The following is an 18888-nucleotide window of genomic DNA, read 5'->3' as shown; positions in this document are numbered from 1 at the left end:
AACAAAAACATGACGATAACATGCAGAAATCTCCCAGATACATCCTAATTCATAATGTCCCAAAACAGCTGCAATGATGCCTCTCCAGGGAAAAACGTTTCACAAGTATTATACAAAACTGGACAAAATGAGTAAAATGTATATATTCATATATATTTATATTTATTTATATTAATTTTACAGGTGAAAAGTGGAACCTTGCTTTGAGTGACCAGTACCGGTTCATTGGAGGCACTAGCCCCTGACAACCTCATGCCACAACAACCAACATCCGTATATTAATAAGGCAGCACTTACAATACTCAAAATACACCTCAGGCAAACAGTAGCGCCTACGTAGTGATACAGTAGAGAAGTGAAACCTGAATGTGAAGGGAAACACGGTACATCACTAGAAGCTACTAGAAAGATTCACTGCTATATTGTGTGGTGTTGCCAGGATACCAAGTTAGCGAGGAACCGCTCTGTGGAATTTGCATAAATGGTGATTAGCGCTTGGCACTGCATGGGCAGACTACACCACAGCCCGGGACGCGGCAAGCAGAGTTATATGAGGAATGTCTAACAGCGAAAGGCAGAAGATACACAAGCGCTGAGCACACTGGCCTTGGAGGAGGGGCGGGGTTAAGGGGGCACCTGAAGGAGATAGGCATAGTTTCAAAACGAGACGCAGCAATGTGAGACGCACAGACCCGCTTCACCACAGCAACAGGCCAGGCTACCCTGCTCTTTGATGGCCTGAAAGATGACGGGCTACTGCCAAGTTCTTCCTGAAGAACCTGAGAAAGTTTTGACATTTTTCATTAGAAAGCAAAAGGACATTTTACTACAATACATTCAGGGGACACCTAGAGGGTTCGGAGTTCTGTCAGGATTCTTTTTGTGATGGCCTCTTTCCTTTTAATTGAAATATAAAGTGCAAAACTAGATTGTATTTCTTGCAAATTCCTGGAATATTTTGATTTGAGTAAAAAATCCATGTAAAATACAGCAAACGTCTTACAAAGGTCATAAAATCTTCATTAACAAGAAAAATTTCATCAAACAGGAGGAGCAGTCCTCTATGCAGAAAATATATACAAGAGGCACCTCAAATTTGGTATAAAGAATTCTGCTAAATAAAGTCAAATATCTAAGAATACTTGCATCAGTGAGATTTTAGCGCGAGCAGCTCAAAACCACTGTTCTGAACTACAAATCAGGTATTTCCTTGAGTTGAAAGCAAAAACACTAAGGTAAGACACATGGCACGTATGCATACGCAGAATAGCGATCTGAGAGTTATGGTCAAATCCCAGTGTCCCAGTTCTAACCTTCGAAACAGAAAGGAGAAGTGGTTCTCGTTTAAGGTGCATAGCTAGCTGTGGTACACTTCTCATCCTGAAAACCGTGACTACACTTCCTGCCTTGAAAGACATTTGCATGATGGTTACTCCATGTGAGTAGCAACAGGGACTCAAAATTTGGTAGATATAGAAGTACTAAGCCACTTAATAATGTCAGGAAATGTAAGTCTTAAAAAAGGGGCTGGAGACACAAAACAGCACAACGTTACACAACAGAACAGAAGTGTTATCAATAGACTACTCGTATGGGACAACAACAGCATTCATATTCTAAGAGATGGAACATCTACTGAGAAAAAATACTGCTACATTTATTCTATCCAATTGCATGAGCCTTGCATACAATATGATTTTTTTTTGTTAATACCTTGAAGCTTTGGTCATTATTTCTTGGAGAGACAGACACAGAGAGAGAGAGGAAAACAAGCAGGTGGCAGGATCTGTCTGAAATCCCCAAGCACTGCTTCCCTCAAACCAAGGTTCCACTTCCTCAGAGCTGTTTAATCTTTTGACAACAGAGAAATTAAATAATATGGCCTTTTTTTAAATTAACCCGTACAAAAGCCAGTCCACGCCGCTCCTCCCTCAGTAAAGTCACATTCAGCAGTCAGCAACCATTCTCTCACATAGTCATCTGAACACCCACAGGAAAGTTGCAGGTATTTTTAAAAATAAAGAAGAAAATCAAATCAGGACATGTTTCTATTTTAAAACACCAGATATACAGTATTAATCACACACACACACACACACACACACACACTCTTTCAGACAGCCATACGCATACAAAAAGAGAGAAGAAAATGGAAGCGAGTAGTTATTACCACGAACTTGTAGCACTACATACTGTTGATTCTGAACAGATACATATTCACATTTGTCTGTTATATACATGATAACTTGCTGAACCAGGCTGCAGATTATTTCCACTGTACCTTGGTGCAAAACCGGCCGAGAGGTGTCTATTAAAGAATAACCCACTGTTAATAGGCACTGTGTCGTAGTGCTGTGTATTTGGCATAAACGTATGTCACAAATGGGAGGAAAAGGTGTTTGATTAAAGGGTAAAACAAAAACAAACAAAAAAAGTACCCGATTAACTGCTGCGTAAAATGTAACTTTACCGTCTGTAGGGTTGATTGTGTCTGCGTGTGCCGTGCAAATTGGGGCAGACACAACGCTGGTGCGTCCGTGTGTCCACGGCTCACTGAATCACCGTTATCTGTGTGTTTTGTCTTTTTTAATGGTGTGGCTTTGTTTTCAGAATAAAGTACATAACTGTAAACCCATTCTGCCTTTTGTAATGTGCATTTCTATCAAAACGTGGGTCACCAACACCCTCAATGTACACCCACATGTAAACCGCACCCACGCTGGAGTGAGCAGGTCATCTGGACACAGCACTGAGCTACAACAGTGACTCACATCACAGGACATGCTTGTGTTGTATGACACAAAAGAGGGGGTCTGGTAGTCACATGTGCTCTATTTCATCAGCTCCGGTGCTCAGTGCTGTCAGCTGCGTTCTGGTCACATTACACTACTTGTCAAACACCTTCTGTGTGTACACAGACAAGCTTGGACCGTTTAATTCCCTAATAAAGCTTTGCTTTCCACTGGCTAATACACCCAGCCCCTTTTCTCCTCGTGATGTGACCTGTGACCTGTGACCTGTGCCTAGCCTCCGCTGCGTAGCGTTGCTGCCTGTTCTCATGCCCAGTTCACCATAACAGGGTTTGGACACAGAGGGATGGGCGAAGGGGTGAACTGCAGAGAACAAATGAGGAAGGGGAAATGCTGATGAACAGTGTCTGACCAAGCAACAGTAGTCACATGAGCAGAACTGGACCAGGCAGCCAATGGTGCGAGAGAGAGACAAGGTTCGCGAGACCACGCCCACCCTTCCAAAGCCGGAGGAGAGTGACTTGGGATTTCTAGACTGGCTTCAAAGACCAAAATAAAACAAAAACGAACAAAATACAAGAAGAAAAAAAAAAACAACAACAAACCACTGAATTATCAAAATCAGTTTAGCTCATCTAAGCCTCATCATGTACTGTACAACAGATTTGGAGATTGTTGAACATTGACTATGGCACCAGGAGGTACATAGAATATCAACATCATGAACCAGGAAAACACGGAAAACACAAACCCTTCGTAATCTCCCCATGTCGTCAGAAACGTGCAGGGAGCTCCACACCCCCAGGAAATATTCAGCGATGTTACTTAGTACACACCATTTCTTGATTTCGAACATTATTCTTAAAAAAAAGAAAAGAAAACATGTTACATATTCTCAAAGCTATAAAAGAGAACCAGTCTGAACCCCACGACGATGACGCGTTTAACACGACTGTTGCCCGGACAGCAATGCAACATTTGTTTTTTAGTTTTTCTTGCTTTTTTTTTTTTGTTTTGCTTTGTTTTTTTTTAAAGGAAAATAGAAAGTGTGAACTCATCCCAAAGTTGTCCGTTTTTGTGCTGTACAATAACACCACTCAGGCTTCCGTAGCCCTACGTAACTCGGATTCACAGCTGCTTGGGGGAGGGGCACAAAAAGACTGAGGACATTTTAAAAATGTCTGCTGTTTGAACACGAGTTCTCCCAGGGATGCCTGTGGCACCACTGTGCCAGAAAGCAACCTCCCCATCTGGAAAAGCTTGTCCTGACGACAACAGGCATTCAGAATTTTAAAAAAGGAAAAGAAAAGAAAAAAACAGAATAAAAAGTTGGGAACCTCCTCCCATCATCAGACACTGAGGGAGCCCATGAGTCACAGAGCCAGCTGGAGCTGAGCCATCCCATGCAGAGGAAAACTCAAACATTCCCAAGAGTTGTCCCGTTGGCAACGCCACGGCAACGGTCTGCCCAAGTTTCCAATCTGTCCAATCTGAGCTCAGCTACTGCACTCCGCCCACAAGAAGCACGACAACAATGACCTGACGGGACATCGGCCCGACGGGACTCCGGCCGACAGGACACCGGCCGACGGGAAGCAGCACATCTTTAGTTTTTTCTTCTTTTTTTACAAACTCGGCAAACATCTGGAACGTGAGCTTTTATTTTTCACCATTGAGGAAGCAGACGGTGAGCAGCAGGTGACCCGGAATGAGCACACCGGACCCCCTGACCCCTGACCCCTGACCCCAACCACGACAGACAGAGCTGGAGAGAAACCAAAGGTGACGAACAGAAATCTGTGTAGGAGATGGCTGTGTAGGCGGGCGTGTGGGCTCACTCGGTGAGGAGCTGCTGGAGTAAGCTCTTCTGCTGGGACTGAGAGGAGGGCGCCCCACTCTGGCTCTTCTGGGAGCCCATGGGCCCTGGCTGGTTTAGATAGGAGTCACTGCCCACGAGGTTCACCGTGCACTGGACATCAGCAAACACCTGAACCTGCTGTACCTGCAAACACACGACAGCTGTTGAAGGGCAGTGGAGAAGGAACCAATGTTCTCTGATCAGCTATTATCAGAAACCTGGTAGTCTCCGACAGTAAGAAACGATGCCCTGGTCACCTGATCGTTACACATAGAGCTCACGTTGCCAAGGTTATTGTTGCCCATGCCAACTGGTGCACCAATGGGAGGTAGAGAACCCACAGCCCCGGAGCCGCCGGCCATGGAGACGGTGATGCTCATATTGTTGTACACCCCCTGCTGGCCAAAGCCCGGTGTGGCAGTCTGACCTGTCTGGTTATACAGACTAACACACAAGACACACACAGTGGGCATGAACAGCACTGGACACACACAGAAACCCAACAAATGCAGCAATCGGAGCGAACACAGAAAGTTGGAATGCACAAAAATTTTGTTACAGTGCTGGAGACATCATTCCCGTCATAGCTGCCTTACCTGTTGTTAGTTATGCCACTTTGCTGCCAGGTTTTTATGTCAGATGACTGGTAACCAGGTGCGGCCTGTGTCTGCTGGAGCAGGGGACTCTGGGAAGTGGAGTTCTGTGGTGTGAGCAGGGGGCTGGCAGGCCCGAGCTCGGTGGGGAAGGACGACTCACCTTGTTGGACCATGCCTTGAAGAAAAACCCCACAGAGGTTACTCCTTAAAAATGTCATCCCTGTGGAAAAGTGGTGATGTTCTCCTAATGCAAATGTTTATTCAAAAAAATGTTCTTTTAACATGTTTGTTTTTGAAACACATGACGCTTAGGCTGCTAGGAGGAAATCAAAGTGAACACTGCGGGTTGGTTCCTGATCCAGACTTACCTGAGCCAAACTGTTGGAAGAGGCCCTGCTGGACAGGAGGGTTCATGGGCCCGCCAAACAAGCCTTGGGTTGCCATGCCCCCCCTAGCGGGCAGCTTGGGGTCCAGTGGCGCCCCCATGGGGCTGAAATGGCTGGGGGAGGTAGGGGTGTTTCCCGGCGGCCCCGCGCCGTAGCCCGCAGGGTAGCCGAACTGCTGGGGCGGCGTCTGCTGGGCGGGTGGAGTTGGTTGGGGCTGCTGGGGGCCTTGAGGGAGGCGCTGAGGGCCCACGGGCCCTGTGCCCAGACCTTGCCTCATCATCAGCACCTTCTGCTGCAGCAGCTGCCGCTGGCGGTGCTGGAAGCTGTAGAGCTCCCGCTGCCTCTGGGCCAGCATCTGAGCGTTGAGGGGAGGCTGGGGTGTGAGGGGAGCGAGGGGAGAGAGAGGAGAGAGAGAGACGCTAACAGTGCCGCAAATGCACGGGTGCACACACAGACAGACGTGCAGACGCGTGAACGCGTCCCCCTGAGTTGGCTGCGAGCATGCCCTGCACACACTGACCTGGGAGGGCAGCTGAGGCTGCTGTATGCCTGGCCTCATCGCCATAGCAACAGGTGCCCCCTGCGGAAACTGGCCCATGGCCGCCAGCCTGTTCTGGAGCTGTCATGCAATGAGGAGAAAAAGAGGAGAGGAGAGGAGGAGAGACATGCGCAGGTCATCACTAAATACAGTAGTGGGGTCATGTCTCTTAGGTCTTTAAGTGTTGGGTCTATAATAGCTAGGTCTATAAGTGGTCTACCTGCTGTGGGCCCTGCAGACGTTGCTGAAGCTGCAGTCTGAGCTGATTGGGCGGCACACGTGCTGGACTGGGCATTCCTGGCACCCGGCTCAGAGCTGGCCTCACGCCAACGCCCGGAAAGGGAAGGCGCGGCCCGCCGAACCCCATACCCTGCGCCCCGGCCATCTCAGGGGGGAACTGTGGAGGTGAGGTGGAGAACTGAGGCAGGTAGCCAGGCAACTTAGGGTCCAGTGCCACCGAGGCAGGCGACTGGGGTGGAGCATACCGCTGGGTGATCTGGTCCAGGCAGCCGCTCTGGTGGAGAGAGCAGGTGAGGAGGTGAGGAGGAGAGGAGGTGAGGAGGAGAGGTCTTTTGTTTGCGGGAGGTGTGTGTGTGTGTGTGTAACCTGCACAAGCTTGTCGATGCCCAGTGCCCGGTCTAGCTCAGCGAGTTCACTCTCATCCGTGCCACTCAGGAAGGAGACGAGCTGCTCCAGCAGGGCTTTCTCGTCACTACGCCCCTCCGGAGTGGTGGGCGGGCACAACATCTCATCCAGCGGGCACGACACGCACTGCCTGCTCGGACAAGCAGACCGCAGGAGACATGCTGAGAACGTTCATCACACTGCAGTGTGTGTGTGTGTGTGTGTGTGTGTGTGTGTGTGTGTGTGTGTGTGTGTGTGTGTGTGTGTGTGTCGTGCTGTTAAAGTCCGACCGACACTCACTCCTGAGGAGAGGGTAGAGGTCCATGTGTCTGGGCACCCTCGAAAGCCATGGGGTCACTCAGGGTCATGGGGTCACTCAGGGGTAAGGGCGGGAACTGCTGTGCATCAGGTAACTCCAGCTTGGCTAGTCCTGCTGTCAGCGCGAAGCACGAAAGAGTCGTTACATCAGTCCATCTCTCCACCAAGCACGCCTCTCCCCTGGTACCACGATACACACTCCAGCTGTCCTAGTCAACCTGACCACTGTAGGAGTGAGTGTGTGCGACATTACCTGGGCTGGCACTGAAGCTGACTGTGTGGGTGGAGTCGGAGAAGGGGCTGGTGCTCTCTTTGGGTGTCTGGAAGGGGTCGGTTGGCCCCACCCCCTGCACCTGCGTGGGGGTCGGGGGGCTGCAGAAGTCAAAGGGAGACTGGCTCTGTAGTCTGGAGCCTTCAGGAAACACTGTGCAGAGGACAGAGAGGGCAACGTTACACAGAGGACAGAGAGGACAACGCTACACTACAGAGAACAGAGAGGACAACGCTACACTACAGAGAACAGAGAGGACAACGCTACACTACAGAGAACAGAGAGGACAACGCTACACTACAGAGGACAGAGAGGACAACGCTACACTACAGAGGACAGAGAGGACAACGTTACACTACAGAGGACAGAGAGGACAACGTTACACTACAGAGGACAGAGAGGTCAACGTTACACTACAGAGGGGTCAACACTACACTACAGAGGACAGAGAGGTCAACACTACACTACAGAGGGGTCAACACTACACTAGAGAGGACAGAGAGGTCAACGCTACACTACAGAGGACAGAGAGGACAACGTTACACAGAGGACAGAGAGGACAACGTTACACTACAGAGGACAGAGAGGACAACGTTACACAGAGGACAGAGAGGACAACGTTACACAGAGGACAGAGAGGACAATGTTACACGGAGGACAGAGAGTACAACGTTACACGGAGGACAGAGAGGACAACGTTACACAGAGGAGAGAGGCCAACGTCACACAGAGGACAGAGAGGACAACGTTACACTACAGAGGACAGAGAGAACAACGTTACAGAGGACAGAGAGGACAACATTACACTACAGAGAACAGAGAGTACAACGTTACACGGAGGACAGAGAGTACAACGTTACACGGAGGACAGAGAGGCCAACGTCACACAGAGGACAGAGAGGACAACGTTACACTACAGAGGACAGAGAGGACAACGTTACACAGAGGACAGAGAGGACAACATTACACTACAGAGAACAGAGAGGCCAACGTTACACGGAGGACAGAGAGGACAACGTTACACGGAGGACAGAGAGGACAACATTACACAGAGGACAGAGAGGCCAACGTTACACGGAGGACAGAGAGGACAACGTTACACGGAGGACAGAGAGGCCAACGTTACACAGAGGACAGAGAAGACAACGCTACAATACAGAGGACAGAGAGGACAACGTTACACTACAGAGGACAGAGAGGACAACGTTACACAGAGGACAGAGAGGACAACGCTACACTACAGAGGACAGAGAGGACAACGCTACACTACAGAGGACAGAGAGGACAACGTTACACTACAGAGGACAGAGAGGTCAACGTTACACTACGACAGAGAGGTCAACGCTACACTACAGAGAGGTCAACGCTACACTACAGAGGACAGAGAGGTCAATGCTACACTACAGAGGACAGAGAGGTCAACGTTACACAGAGGACAGAGGGGTCAACACTACACTAGAGAGGACAGAGGGGTCAACGCTACACTACAGAGGACAGAGAGGTCAACTCTACACTACAGAGAGGTCAACGCTACACTACAGAGGACAGAGAGGTCAACGCTACACTACAGAGGGGTCAACGCTACACTACAGAGGACAGAGAGGTCAACGCTACACTACAGAGGGGTCAACGCTACACTACAGAGGACAGAGAGGTCAACGCTACACTACAGAGGACAGAGAGGTCAACGCTACACTACAGAGGACAGAGAGGTCAACGCTACACTACAGAGGACGGAGAGGTCAACGCTACACTACAGAGGGGTCAACGCTACACTACAGAGGACGGAGAGGTCAACGCTACACTACAGAGGGGTCAACGCTACACTACAGAGGACGGAGAGGTCAACGCTACACTACAGAGGACGGAGAGGTCAAGGTTCCCTTCGTTTGCCCTCTCACCTCGTCTGGGTGTTCTGGATGGTTCGTTCTTGGTGCTCACTCCGATGGGAATGTTGTCTACTGGTGGGGGGAGACCCATCTCCTCCGCTGGCTTCCCACACACTGGGGCCCTCAGCGCGGGGAGCAGCTGGTTGAGTGTGTCCAAATCAGCACTGGAAAACTGCTACAGACATGCGTGCGCGCACACACACACACACACACACACACACACACACACACGCAGGGAGTGGCAGAGCAAAGGTTAGCCAACGTCAAAGTTCAGTGTGATGAATCTGAGGACCAATGAGGCAACGTGCAAGACAGGCAGGTGCACACAGAGACTGTGGACCGGGACACCGGGACACGGTGGCCAGAGAACGTACCAGAACACGGGACATAAACATCGACCTCTCACACTACCCACCAGCCTTTAACAGGGGGCACCAGTGCACACTGAGTAACTTTACATACTGAGAGGAGTGGGAGAATGGGTGTATGTACCGGACTGGGTCTGTCTGCGGGCGGGGGCGTCAGAGAGGGGGCGAGGCCAGCCACGGCCCCCGGGGATGTCGCCATGTCACACAGGCCCTTGCTGCTCCCTTTCTTGGCCAGTTTGGCGCGGATGGTCTGCAGGCTGAGCGTGGATGGCGGCAGGTCCTCCAGCTCATTCTCATCCGTGTCCAGCAGGAAGCGGAGCAGCTGGTGGTCCTGTGGATCTTTGCCAGAAGCCCCGAGGGGCAGAGCCATGGCAAGGGCGTGGGCGTGGCTGGAAGCGGAGCTCGCGGACGGCTCTTTCTTTACATCGCCGTCCCTGGCCGGGTCAACGGGGCTGCTGTCCTGAAGTAGCCGGTGCAGGATCTTGTGGCGCTCCGTCAGGGTGCTGTGGGAAGCAGGGCACTGGGCAGAGGCCACTGGACGGGGCTGCGAGGTCGGCGAGGGGTCGAGGTCAAGGTCAGCACCGTCCAGGAGCCGGTTGAGTTTTGGGTTGGTTGCCGTGGCGTGCTTGGCCTCCTCCGCGGCAGTGGCGGTGGGCCGTGCGGGCGAGCCGCAAGACGTGGGTGTGTGGCGGGGCGGAAGAGGGGAGGGGAGAGACGAGACAGCGGCGGCCTCGCTGCCCGCCGACTGCTGCCGTGCCAGCGTGCCCGCAGGGGAGTGGACGCCTCCCCCAGACGGCGAGAAAGGGTGAACAGGCAAGCGGGGGCTGGCGGCCAGACCCGGGCTGCCCCGCGGAGGCCGGGGTGACATGAATGAGGTAGGGGTTGCTGTGAGGGGGCTGCCCAGGGGCGAGGGGCTGCCTGCCTGCTGGGGTGGCACCCCCCGGCTCGTGGGAAGGTAGCCTGGTGCGGCGGGCGTGGGGGTGGGGCAAGCCGCACTGCCGTTGTTGAGATGCAGGCCGAGGTCAGCACAGGGCAGGGCAGGAGAGCAGGTGGGCGGAGCCGAAGTAGACAGAAGACTGGGGGTGCTGTTTTCCTGAGAGCTAGCAGTGTTGTGTTCCCTGTAACACACACACACACACACATCTAATGGTAACACATCAGCAAAACTAATTCTCTGACTATTCTATGCTAGCTTAAAAATAAAACTGGTTTCAAGCATTGTGTATATGTGTGGGTTTTGTGTGTATGGTGTGTGGGCATGTACATGCATGAAGGTGTGTGTGTGTGTGTGTGTGTGTGCCTGTCGATAGTGTGTATGCCCATAATGAAGGGCTGGACGTCGGGGGGTGTGTTGGTGTGTGTGTGTGTGTGTGTGTGTGTGTACCTGTCAATAGTGTGTATGCCCATAATGAAGGGCTGGACATCAGTGTGAGTGTGTGTGTGTGTGTGTGTGTGTGTGTGTGTGTGTGTGTGTACTTGTCAATAGTGTGTATGCCCATAATGAAGGGCTGGACATCAGTGTGTGTGTGTGTGTGTGTGTGTGTGTGTGTGTGTATACCCGTCGATGGTGTGTTTGCCCATAATCAAGGGCTGGACGTCAGTGTGTATGTGTGTACCTGTCAATAGTGTGTATGCCCATAATCTAGGGCTGGACGTCAGTGTGTGTGTGTGTGTGTGTGTGTGTGTGTGTGTGTACCTGTCGATAGTGTGTATGCCCATAATGAAGGGCTGGACGTCAGTGTGTGTGTGTGTGTGTGTGTGTGTGTGTATGTGTGTGTGTGTGTGTGTGTGTGTGTGTACGTGTACCTGTCGATAGTGTGTATGCCCATAATGAAGGGCTGGACGTCGGGGTTGGGGGGGCAGCAGAACTTGCAGCGTGTCTGAGCGCTGAGGGCCGTCCCATCACTCAGTGTGAAACGGTACAGAGGGCTGATGGCTGTGCCATGGGTCATCACTGTGTACACACACACACACACACACACACACACACACACACACACACACACACACACACGCACACACTTTTACTTTGTTTGTTTACATGTAATCAAGCCAATAACACAACAACACAGGGCAGCAGAACAGACACACACCACAGCGTCTGCAGAACAGACATAACTGAATAAGGACACCCCACTTGCCAGCCCAGCTATGGACACACACTTGCAGATGAGAAAGCTCTAACGTGCAGGACTAACGTGCTGCGTCCCCACTCAGTGAGTAATGCAGGCGCATGCGTACCCTCCTGGAGCAGTTTCTTGGCATGGGAGGCGTCTTTGCCCTGAGGCTGGAAGAAGGCGTAGATGCACTTCCTCACCAGATCCTCCCAGCCCGCACGCCCGCTGGCCCTCAGAGCACTCGTCTCAATGGAGATGATTTTCCCTGTAGGCCACGCACACACGCACAGACATACACACGCACACACGCGCACACACACACATTCAAATACGCACACACAGAGACACACAAACAGGATTAAGTGTGCTTTCTCAAGTTGAATAAAATGTCTCAAATGGAAGATATATGACAAAATAAAAACTTGCAGAACCTTGTGATCATTTATGTGACCTTTATTCTGAGCACGTTTGATTCCAAGTTGCAAAGAGCAACTCCAATGACACCCCCCACCCCATTGACCCCCCTGGCCCATACCTGCTAGAGCACGTGGCAGGTTAAATGTGCTTTCCTTCTCTTTCATCCATCTGTCTGTGGGTGTGTGTGATGCCTCAGTACTGAGCATGAGAGGAGCAGCACTAAAGCTGGTCTCAGATCAGTTAAGTGCAGGGAGCAAAGCACCAGGGTAGGAAAGAGCACACACCTGTAGGGTCTTGCTTGGTAATGAAGGATTCCGTGCTGACAGGGATCTGTGAAGGCCGGGACGCGCGACAGGCAATGCAGATCAGACAGCTCTGGAGGTCTGCTCTCACACACACGCACACACACGCGCAGAGAAAGAGAAAGAGAGCAAAGGTTAAGAGGGTAGCACAGTCATGATTCAAGCGTAACTTGGATGGGGTGTTTTCACTGGACAAACACTAAGCGTGGACCTGGTGTCCTATCACAGCTGTGTGCTGAAACAGGGAGGAAGTCTCTCTCTCTCTCTCTCTCTCTCCCTCCCTCCCTCCCTCTCTCCCTGGTTCAGCCTTGATACCACCCCTCTGCTTACACGACCTGTGAACAGCTGGGCACCAACATTCAACCCCTGCTGTTGCACCAAATTACACACTTGAAAAGAAAAGTTTCTGTCTGCTCTGTCTCACACACACACACACACACACACACACACACACACACACACACACACACACACACACACACAGCTGCTCGGACTGGAGCGAGAACTTAGCACCGACCAATAACGGCCCGTCGCCCGAAAGGCAGGGGGATGGCTGAGATGCAGGGGGCATGTGAAAATGGCACGAGAGCACCAGACAGGATGAGAAAGAAGGCAACCGTGGAGCAATGAGGAGACCACTGGTCCTACCCTCTCGTTTGACGAGCAGATCTGGTTTCTGGCTCTTCTCATAAGCTCTTAATTAGTAAAAATACCACAACAGATCAATAAAAGCCACAAGCACAGACACACCAGATCCCCACAAATATGTTGTTGTGTGACAGCTCAGTGTGGGGCTTCATATCCACTTCATGTCTACTGAGCCCACGTTTACCGTTTATTATTTTACTCAATTAAGAAAATTATAATCTTACTATAATAAAGAATATAAATATTAAAACATAAAGACAAAATGTAAAATAACTGCTGCTGTTTAATGATGTGTGTTCCACACCTTCCTCACCAGGAGAACCTGAAAAGGGGCCGTTAATGACGGGCACACGAACGCGGCCCGTCCGGGGCGATGATGATGACGACGATGATGAAGATGATGGTAAACATGAGAACTCGGAGCAGTCGAGCCCTAACATCACATGCTCCATTCCTCCTCCTCTAACGCTGTGGAAATGTTGGGAAATTCAGCGCTGGCGTTAAAATTCACAATTACAGTCACAGCCGTCTGTGAAACATTTAAAGCATATGTCACATCCTCAAAGGTTACAGAAATCAAAAATAAAAATATATAATATAAGTCCCTTCACCCTCTTATGACACTACAGCATGCAGTCTGCTGAGTATTATCGGAGTGTTATCAGCATTTAGAGGGGCTGCAAACACACACACACACACACACACACACACACACACACACACACACACACACACACACACACACACCTGTGAGTAGAGAATGGAGTGGCGTCACGGCTTCACACTGCAGTGATTTCGCAACATAACACGTCTAAGTGTGTGTGTGTGTGTGTGTGTGTGTGTGTGTGTGTGTGTGTGTGTGTGTGTGTGGGCTGGGCCTGCAGGTACACAGAGGCGACAGTGACGGTGCAAAACACACACATGCGTTGAAGATACAAATGAGATGAATTTACACACACATCACCAGTCAAAGTGCACGTGTATGACTCCCCACCCCCAAGGGTACGAGTAGACGTGTAAGCATTCGTTAACCTCCGGTCCCACCTGCCATTACACTCCCACCGGGTCATTCCCACAACTCCGGAGTTCTTATCAAAGTAGACTTCACAGAGGACTCGGGCGTTTTAGCCAAGATTCCAAACCAAAGGAAAAAACGCTCAGTTATACAAACGTGCAGCCTGTGAGTCATTTATGGGATTGCATGAGCAGCTAAGCTAAGTTCAGTTGAGCATGTGAGAGCTACTGTTATTCGAGTGTCACGTGCAGTGAAAAAGCCAGCTTGATATCTTGAGGTAATTTAACTCACCAACGCAGCTCAATAGAGGGTTGAGTTTAGATGGGAAAGATACTGCAGTGTCAGTGTTTGTGAGACTTTTGCAGTTTGATGTGCTGGGGTGGTCATCTTCTGGTTAACAGTGACACAGGGAGGCATTCAGAATGAAGGAACGTAATGAACTGGAGTGTCCGTCAACATTCCCTGATCAGAGTGTAGGTTGTAGGGAGCACAGCTTAGGGAACTGTGGAACGGAACACGCTTGGAATCTCAGTGTTGGAACGAAACACGCTTGGAATCTCGATGTGGAATAAAACACCATTCTACATCATCCACCATTCTACTACCATGGCAACACATCATCATCCACCATCCTACTACTATGAGAACACAGTCATCCAGCATTCTACTACCATGGCAACACATCGTCATCCACCATTCTACTGCCATAGCAACACATCGTCAGCCATCATTCTACTACCATGACAACACATCATCATCCACCATTCTACTACCATGGCAACACATGCCAGTGTCACTGCTGTGTTGAGTATGGCCCATACAATGGCAGCTATGGATCTGTGTTCAGAAGCTCCCCAGTGGTAGATGATGAGGCAAAACTGTAGTGTTTAGATACTTCATTTTTCCTAGATTTGTTAAATTGGATGGAATAATTAAAGACTAAATCAACAGTGCATTTGAGGCTGAGACTATATGAAGCCAACATAAGAGAGCAGTGGAAACAGCACATGTAACCAACATCTAAGCAGGTCACTGCACCTACTAAGCAGGTGGAATTTGTGTGTTTCATTAGTGCTGCCTGCCTCCACACTACATATATCATGTAAATATCTGTCTTTTTGCCGCTGGTTAAAGGTCCTGTTTGATGGCCACAGTACGGTTAGAGGAGTGTGTTGTGATGCTCTTTATCACCCACCCCTAATGTGAAGCCCAGGTTTGTGTGAAGTCTAGATTTCCTGAAGAAATGCCCACGTGTGTGTGTGTGTGTGTGTGTGTGTGTGTGTGTGTGTGTGTGTGTGTGTGTGTGTGTGTGTGTGTGTGTGTGTGTGTGTGTGTGTGTGTGTGTGTGTGTGTGTGTGTGTGTGTGTGTGTGTGTGTGTGTGTCTGTCTCACCCTCCCCCTCCTGCTGCAGGGCCCTGGGCTGGGACACAGGGAAACACTGCATGTGTTCATACTGCTGTCGGGCCTCCTGGTTTTCTGTGTCCACCTCGTCTGGAGGTCTCTTCAGCAGCCTGCAGTGGAACGTCTGACTGGACCGCCAGCCCTGCTCCTGAGGCCAGGGCATACCGTTCACTGGACACACACACACACACACCATCATCATCATCATCATCATCAGCAGCAGCACACACACACACACACACACACACACACACACACACACACACACACCATCATCATCACCACCACCACCACCACACACACCATCATCATCATCATCATCATCAGCAGCAGCAGCAGCAGCAGCAGCGCACACACACACACACCATCATCATCATCATCATCATCACTACACACACACACCATCATCATCATCACCACCACACACACCATCATCATTCATCATCATCACACACACCATCATCATCATCAGCACACACACCATCATCATCATCAGCACACACACACCATCATCATCACCACACACACACACCATCATCATCACCACACACACACACCATCATCACCACACACACACCATCATCATCACCCCCCCACACACACACACACACAATCATCATCATCATCATCATTACCACACACACCCACACCCACACACAATCATCACCACACCCACACCATCATCACCACACCCACACCATCATCACCACACACACACCATCATCACCACACACAAAATCATCATCATCATCATCATCATCCTCACACACACAGACAAATGTATTTATATTTATGACATTTAACTTTTATCCAAAGCTACTTACAATTATAACAACTTGAGCAATGAAGGAGTGAGAGAGTATAAGGAGGAGTGAGTGAGAGTGAGGAGTGAGGAAGAGTGAGGAGGAGTGAGGAAGAGTGAGGAGGAGTGAGGAGGAGTGAGGAGGAGTGAGAGAGTGATAGAGTGACAGGGAGTGAGAGAGAGGGTGAGGATGAGTGAGCTAGAGTGAGAGGGTGTGAGGAGGAGTGAGCTAAAGTGAGGAGGGGAGAGAGAGTGAGGAGAGGTGAGAGAGAGTGAGAGAGTGAAAGAGAGTGAGGAGGAGTGAGAAAGAATGAGACAGTGGCTTACCCAAGCTCTTGGGCAACAGGTTGCGCACAAACTCATTGTGGTCGCCCACATGCAGGATGCTGTAGACACTGGAGGTGATCAGCTCCTCCTGGCTGTAGCCCAGGTAGCTGGTGACGTTCTCTGACACAAACACGATCCGCCCCTCACCGTTCACCACGAAGAAGAAGCCGTCCAGGGCCTTGGGGAAAAGGCCACAAGACCAGGATGAAACCGCTTCCCCTGGAGAAAGAGCAGCACAAAAGGCCCGAGGGCCCTCCCCGCCCAGACAAGACGAGACGAGACGAGACGAGACGAGCGTCCACCCAAGGGCCTCTGCACTCCAGCCGCAGCTCAATTACAGCACGGGAGTTTTCTTTTCTACTGACACCAAGTCTGATAAAGGCACCTCAGGTGCTGCGTGTTGAATATTAGGATCCACACCACGTGGGAGTGATGATGCCATCATGCTGTCTGTATTTAAGCCTGTTTAGCGTGTAGGACTAATGTCAGTCATTAATGTTACATTGCCTCTTTTATGTTTGTTTACCTTCATTTTATACTCGTATTTGTTTCTCTTTCTTTTATTAGTCTTGTTCTACACCCGTGACAGGAATGAATGTCATTTATATATAAACTAACTCCACCTACGAATAATTCAGAAGCACTTTGCTTGCACATCTGAAAGCTCTGTGATATAAACCTGCATACAGACACACACACACACGTATATAAGCTGTACACGTCTATACACATCTGAAAGCTCTGTGGTATAATTCTGGACACACGCACACACACACACAAACTGTGCACGTCTGCCACACCTCTGAGCAGTGACACTCACGTCCAGGAGCAGAGGACCCAGGGCCTCCTTCTCCAGCACGCCATGACTGCTGGACGACACGTCGCTCTTCTGCACCGCGTCATCCGGGGACATCAGCGCTGCTCTCTCTGTAGACACACAAGGGCCATGTCTGTTAAAGGGGCAGCTTGACCACACATGGAAACCATGGCAACCGTGGCCAGCAAGCTCAACTAATGTTGTCTCAGCTAACATGACAGTACAATAACCACCAGTGCTACCGATCAGGGACAGTAAAAATAAACTGGCCCTTTAGAACTCCCTTTAAAGGTGACATACGCCCACCTGCCATTAGAAATTTGTGCCTACACTTGGTGGCCTGTGTACTAGACAGAGTGCACCTGGAAGGTGTTTGTGGAAAGGTGGCTGGTGAAAGTATAAACCTACTCTAAAAACACGAGTGTGGAATCAAACTTCCTTCTTCACCGACTGTTAGCACGCTTCCCTCTAGGTGGAGTAAAATCACAGTGGCTGTGCCTCCATCCCCAGGATGCTCAAGTCTTTGCAGGGTGGCCTTGTCCAAGCGTCCCCACCTTGCCACTCACCGTCCAGATCACAGCAGGGACAGAGTGGGACATGGGCTCCATCCTGCAGGGTTTGGGCTTCTGCTTGACAGAGGCTCTATGTTTAGATCAAACCTCTTTATTTGTGCGTGCCGCCTTGCGCCGTGTTTACATATGTAACAGGCCTTCCCTGCAGACCAGAACGGATGCACGACCCTCCGCACGGGCTCAACCTCCGGACGTGCTCGTTGCCTTGGTAACAGGAGAGTTTAAAGACAGGTCAAGAGTGGGGTGGCGAGCACTCGGGGCTCCCTCCCTGTGTAATCTCACTGAGACTTTGCTGAGCTGGTGGAGCTGAAGTAGCAGACTGCACCTGACCTGATGGGAGCGCTCCGTAGCTCAGCTCATGGACAGATCAAACCGGAATATCGCCAGCCTTAACCTTCCAATCCAGACGCCTGCCGAAAGGAAAGGGGTCTAGACATACTCCGAGAAAAACAACAGGTATGCTCAAATCTGCTGACAGATAAGGAGCTGAGCCTAACGGTAGACGTCAGCAGGGCTGTGGGCCACTTCACAACTCTGTGTTGATACAAGACTGCAGAACCGCACAGGGACAGTGAGGCAGAACGTGAGAAACAAAGACCTGCGGATGGACGGAACACAGCAGAGTGGACGATAACAGACACAATGCAGGTAGGTACCGCGGTCACTGGGATTTAAAACAATATCTAAAAAAGCACAATAACAAAGGTAAGAAAATAAAGACGTAGCGTATAGCTCTTATGTGTGCAGGGGACTCTCCAACAATCAGATCAGGATGCACAGAGGATGGCTGTTTTCTGGCTCCCCCAGAAAAACAAAGCCCGTCGCCATGACAACGGTGTTACCGTGGCAGCGCAGCAGCAGGCGATACCTGA

At 50.3% G+C, this 18888-nt stretch overlaps 1 protein-coding gene across 10 annotated transcripts in view; it reads right to left on the bottom strand.

Annotated features, from left to right (window-relative positions):
* Positions 1-2074: 2074 nt before the first annotated feature.
* The window catches only part of ncoa1 (nuclear receptor coactivator 1), a 51118-nt gene continuing 34304 nt past the window's right edge, over positions 2075-18888 (bottom strand). For 2 of the 10 annotated variants that reach the window (XM_035524166.1, XM_035524167.1), the window contains 17 exons: positions 17448-17554; positions 16628-16805; positions 15490-15669; positions 12417-12515; positions 11840-11980; positions 11405-11552; positions 9723-10716; positions 9243-9405; positions 7324-7494; positions 7053-7185; positions 6735-6903; positions 6349-6642; positions 6111-6209; positions 5573-5963; positions 5205-5424; positions 4866-5052; positions 2075-4752 (listed from right to left, as the gene is read on the bottom strand). In XM_035524166.1, coding sequence (XP_035380059.1) covers positions 4585-4752; positions 4866-5052; positions 5205-5424; positions 5573-5963; positions 6111-6209; positions 6349-6642; positions 6735-6903; positions 7053-7185; positions 7324-7494; positions 9243-9405; positions 9723-10716; positions 11405-11552; positions 11840-11980; positions 12417-12515; positions 15490-15669; positions 16628-16805; positions 17448-17554 — 3842 coding nt within the window. In that variant the 3' untranslated portion in view covers positions 2075-4584. Of the gene's footprint in view, positions 4753-4865; positions 5053-5204; positions 5425-5572; positions 5964-6110; positions 6210-6348; positions 6643-6734; positions 6904-7052; positions 7186-7323; positions 7495-9242; positions 9406-9722; positions 10717-11404; positions 11553-11839; positions 11981-12416; positions 12516-13395; positions 13624-14388; positions 15105-15489; positions 15670-16627; positions 16806-17447; positions 17555-17852; positions 17901-18888 lie in introns of those variants that run through there. The other 8 variants (XM_035524173.1, XM_035524170.1, XM_035524171.1 and 5 more) reach the window with 8 other exon arrangements.

Source organism: Electrophorus electricus, chromosome 3 (assembly GCF_013358815.1).
Source record: "Electrophorus electricus isolate fEleEle1 chromosome 3, fEleEle1.pri, whole genome shotgun sequence".
Lineage (NCBI taxonomy): Eukaryota > Metazoa > Chordata > Actinopteri > Gymnotiformes > Gymnotidae > Electrophorus > Electrophorus electricus.
The sequence above is the reverse complement of the archived record's forward strand: the minus strand, read 5'-3'. Positions and strand labels throughout refer to the sequence as shown.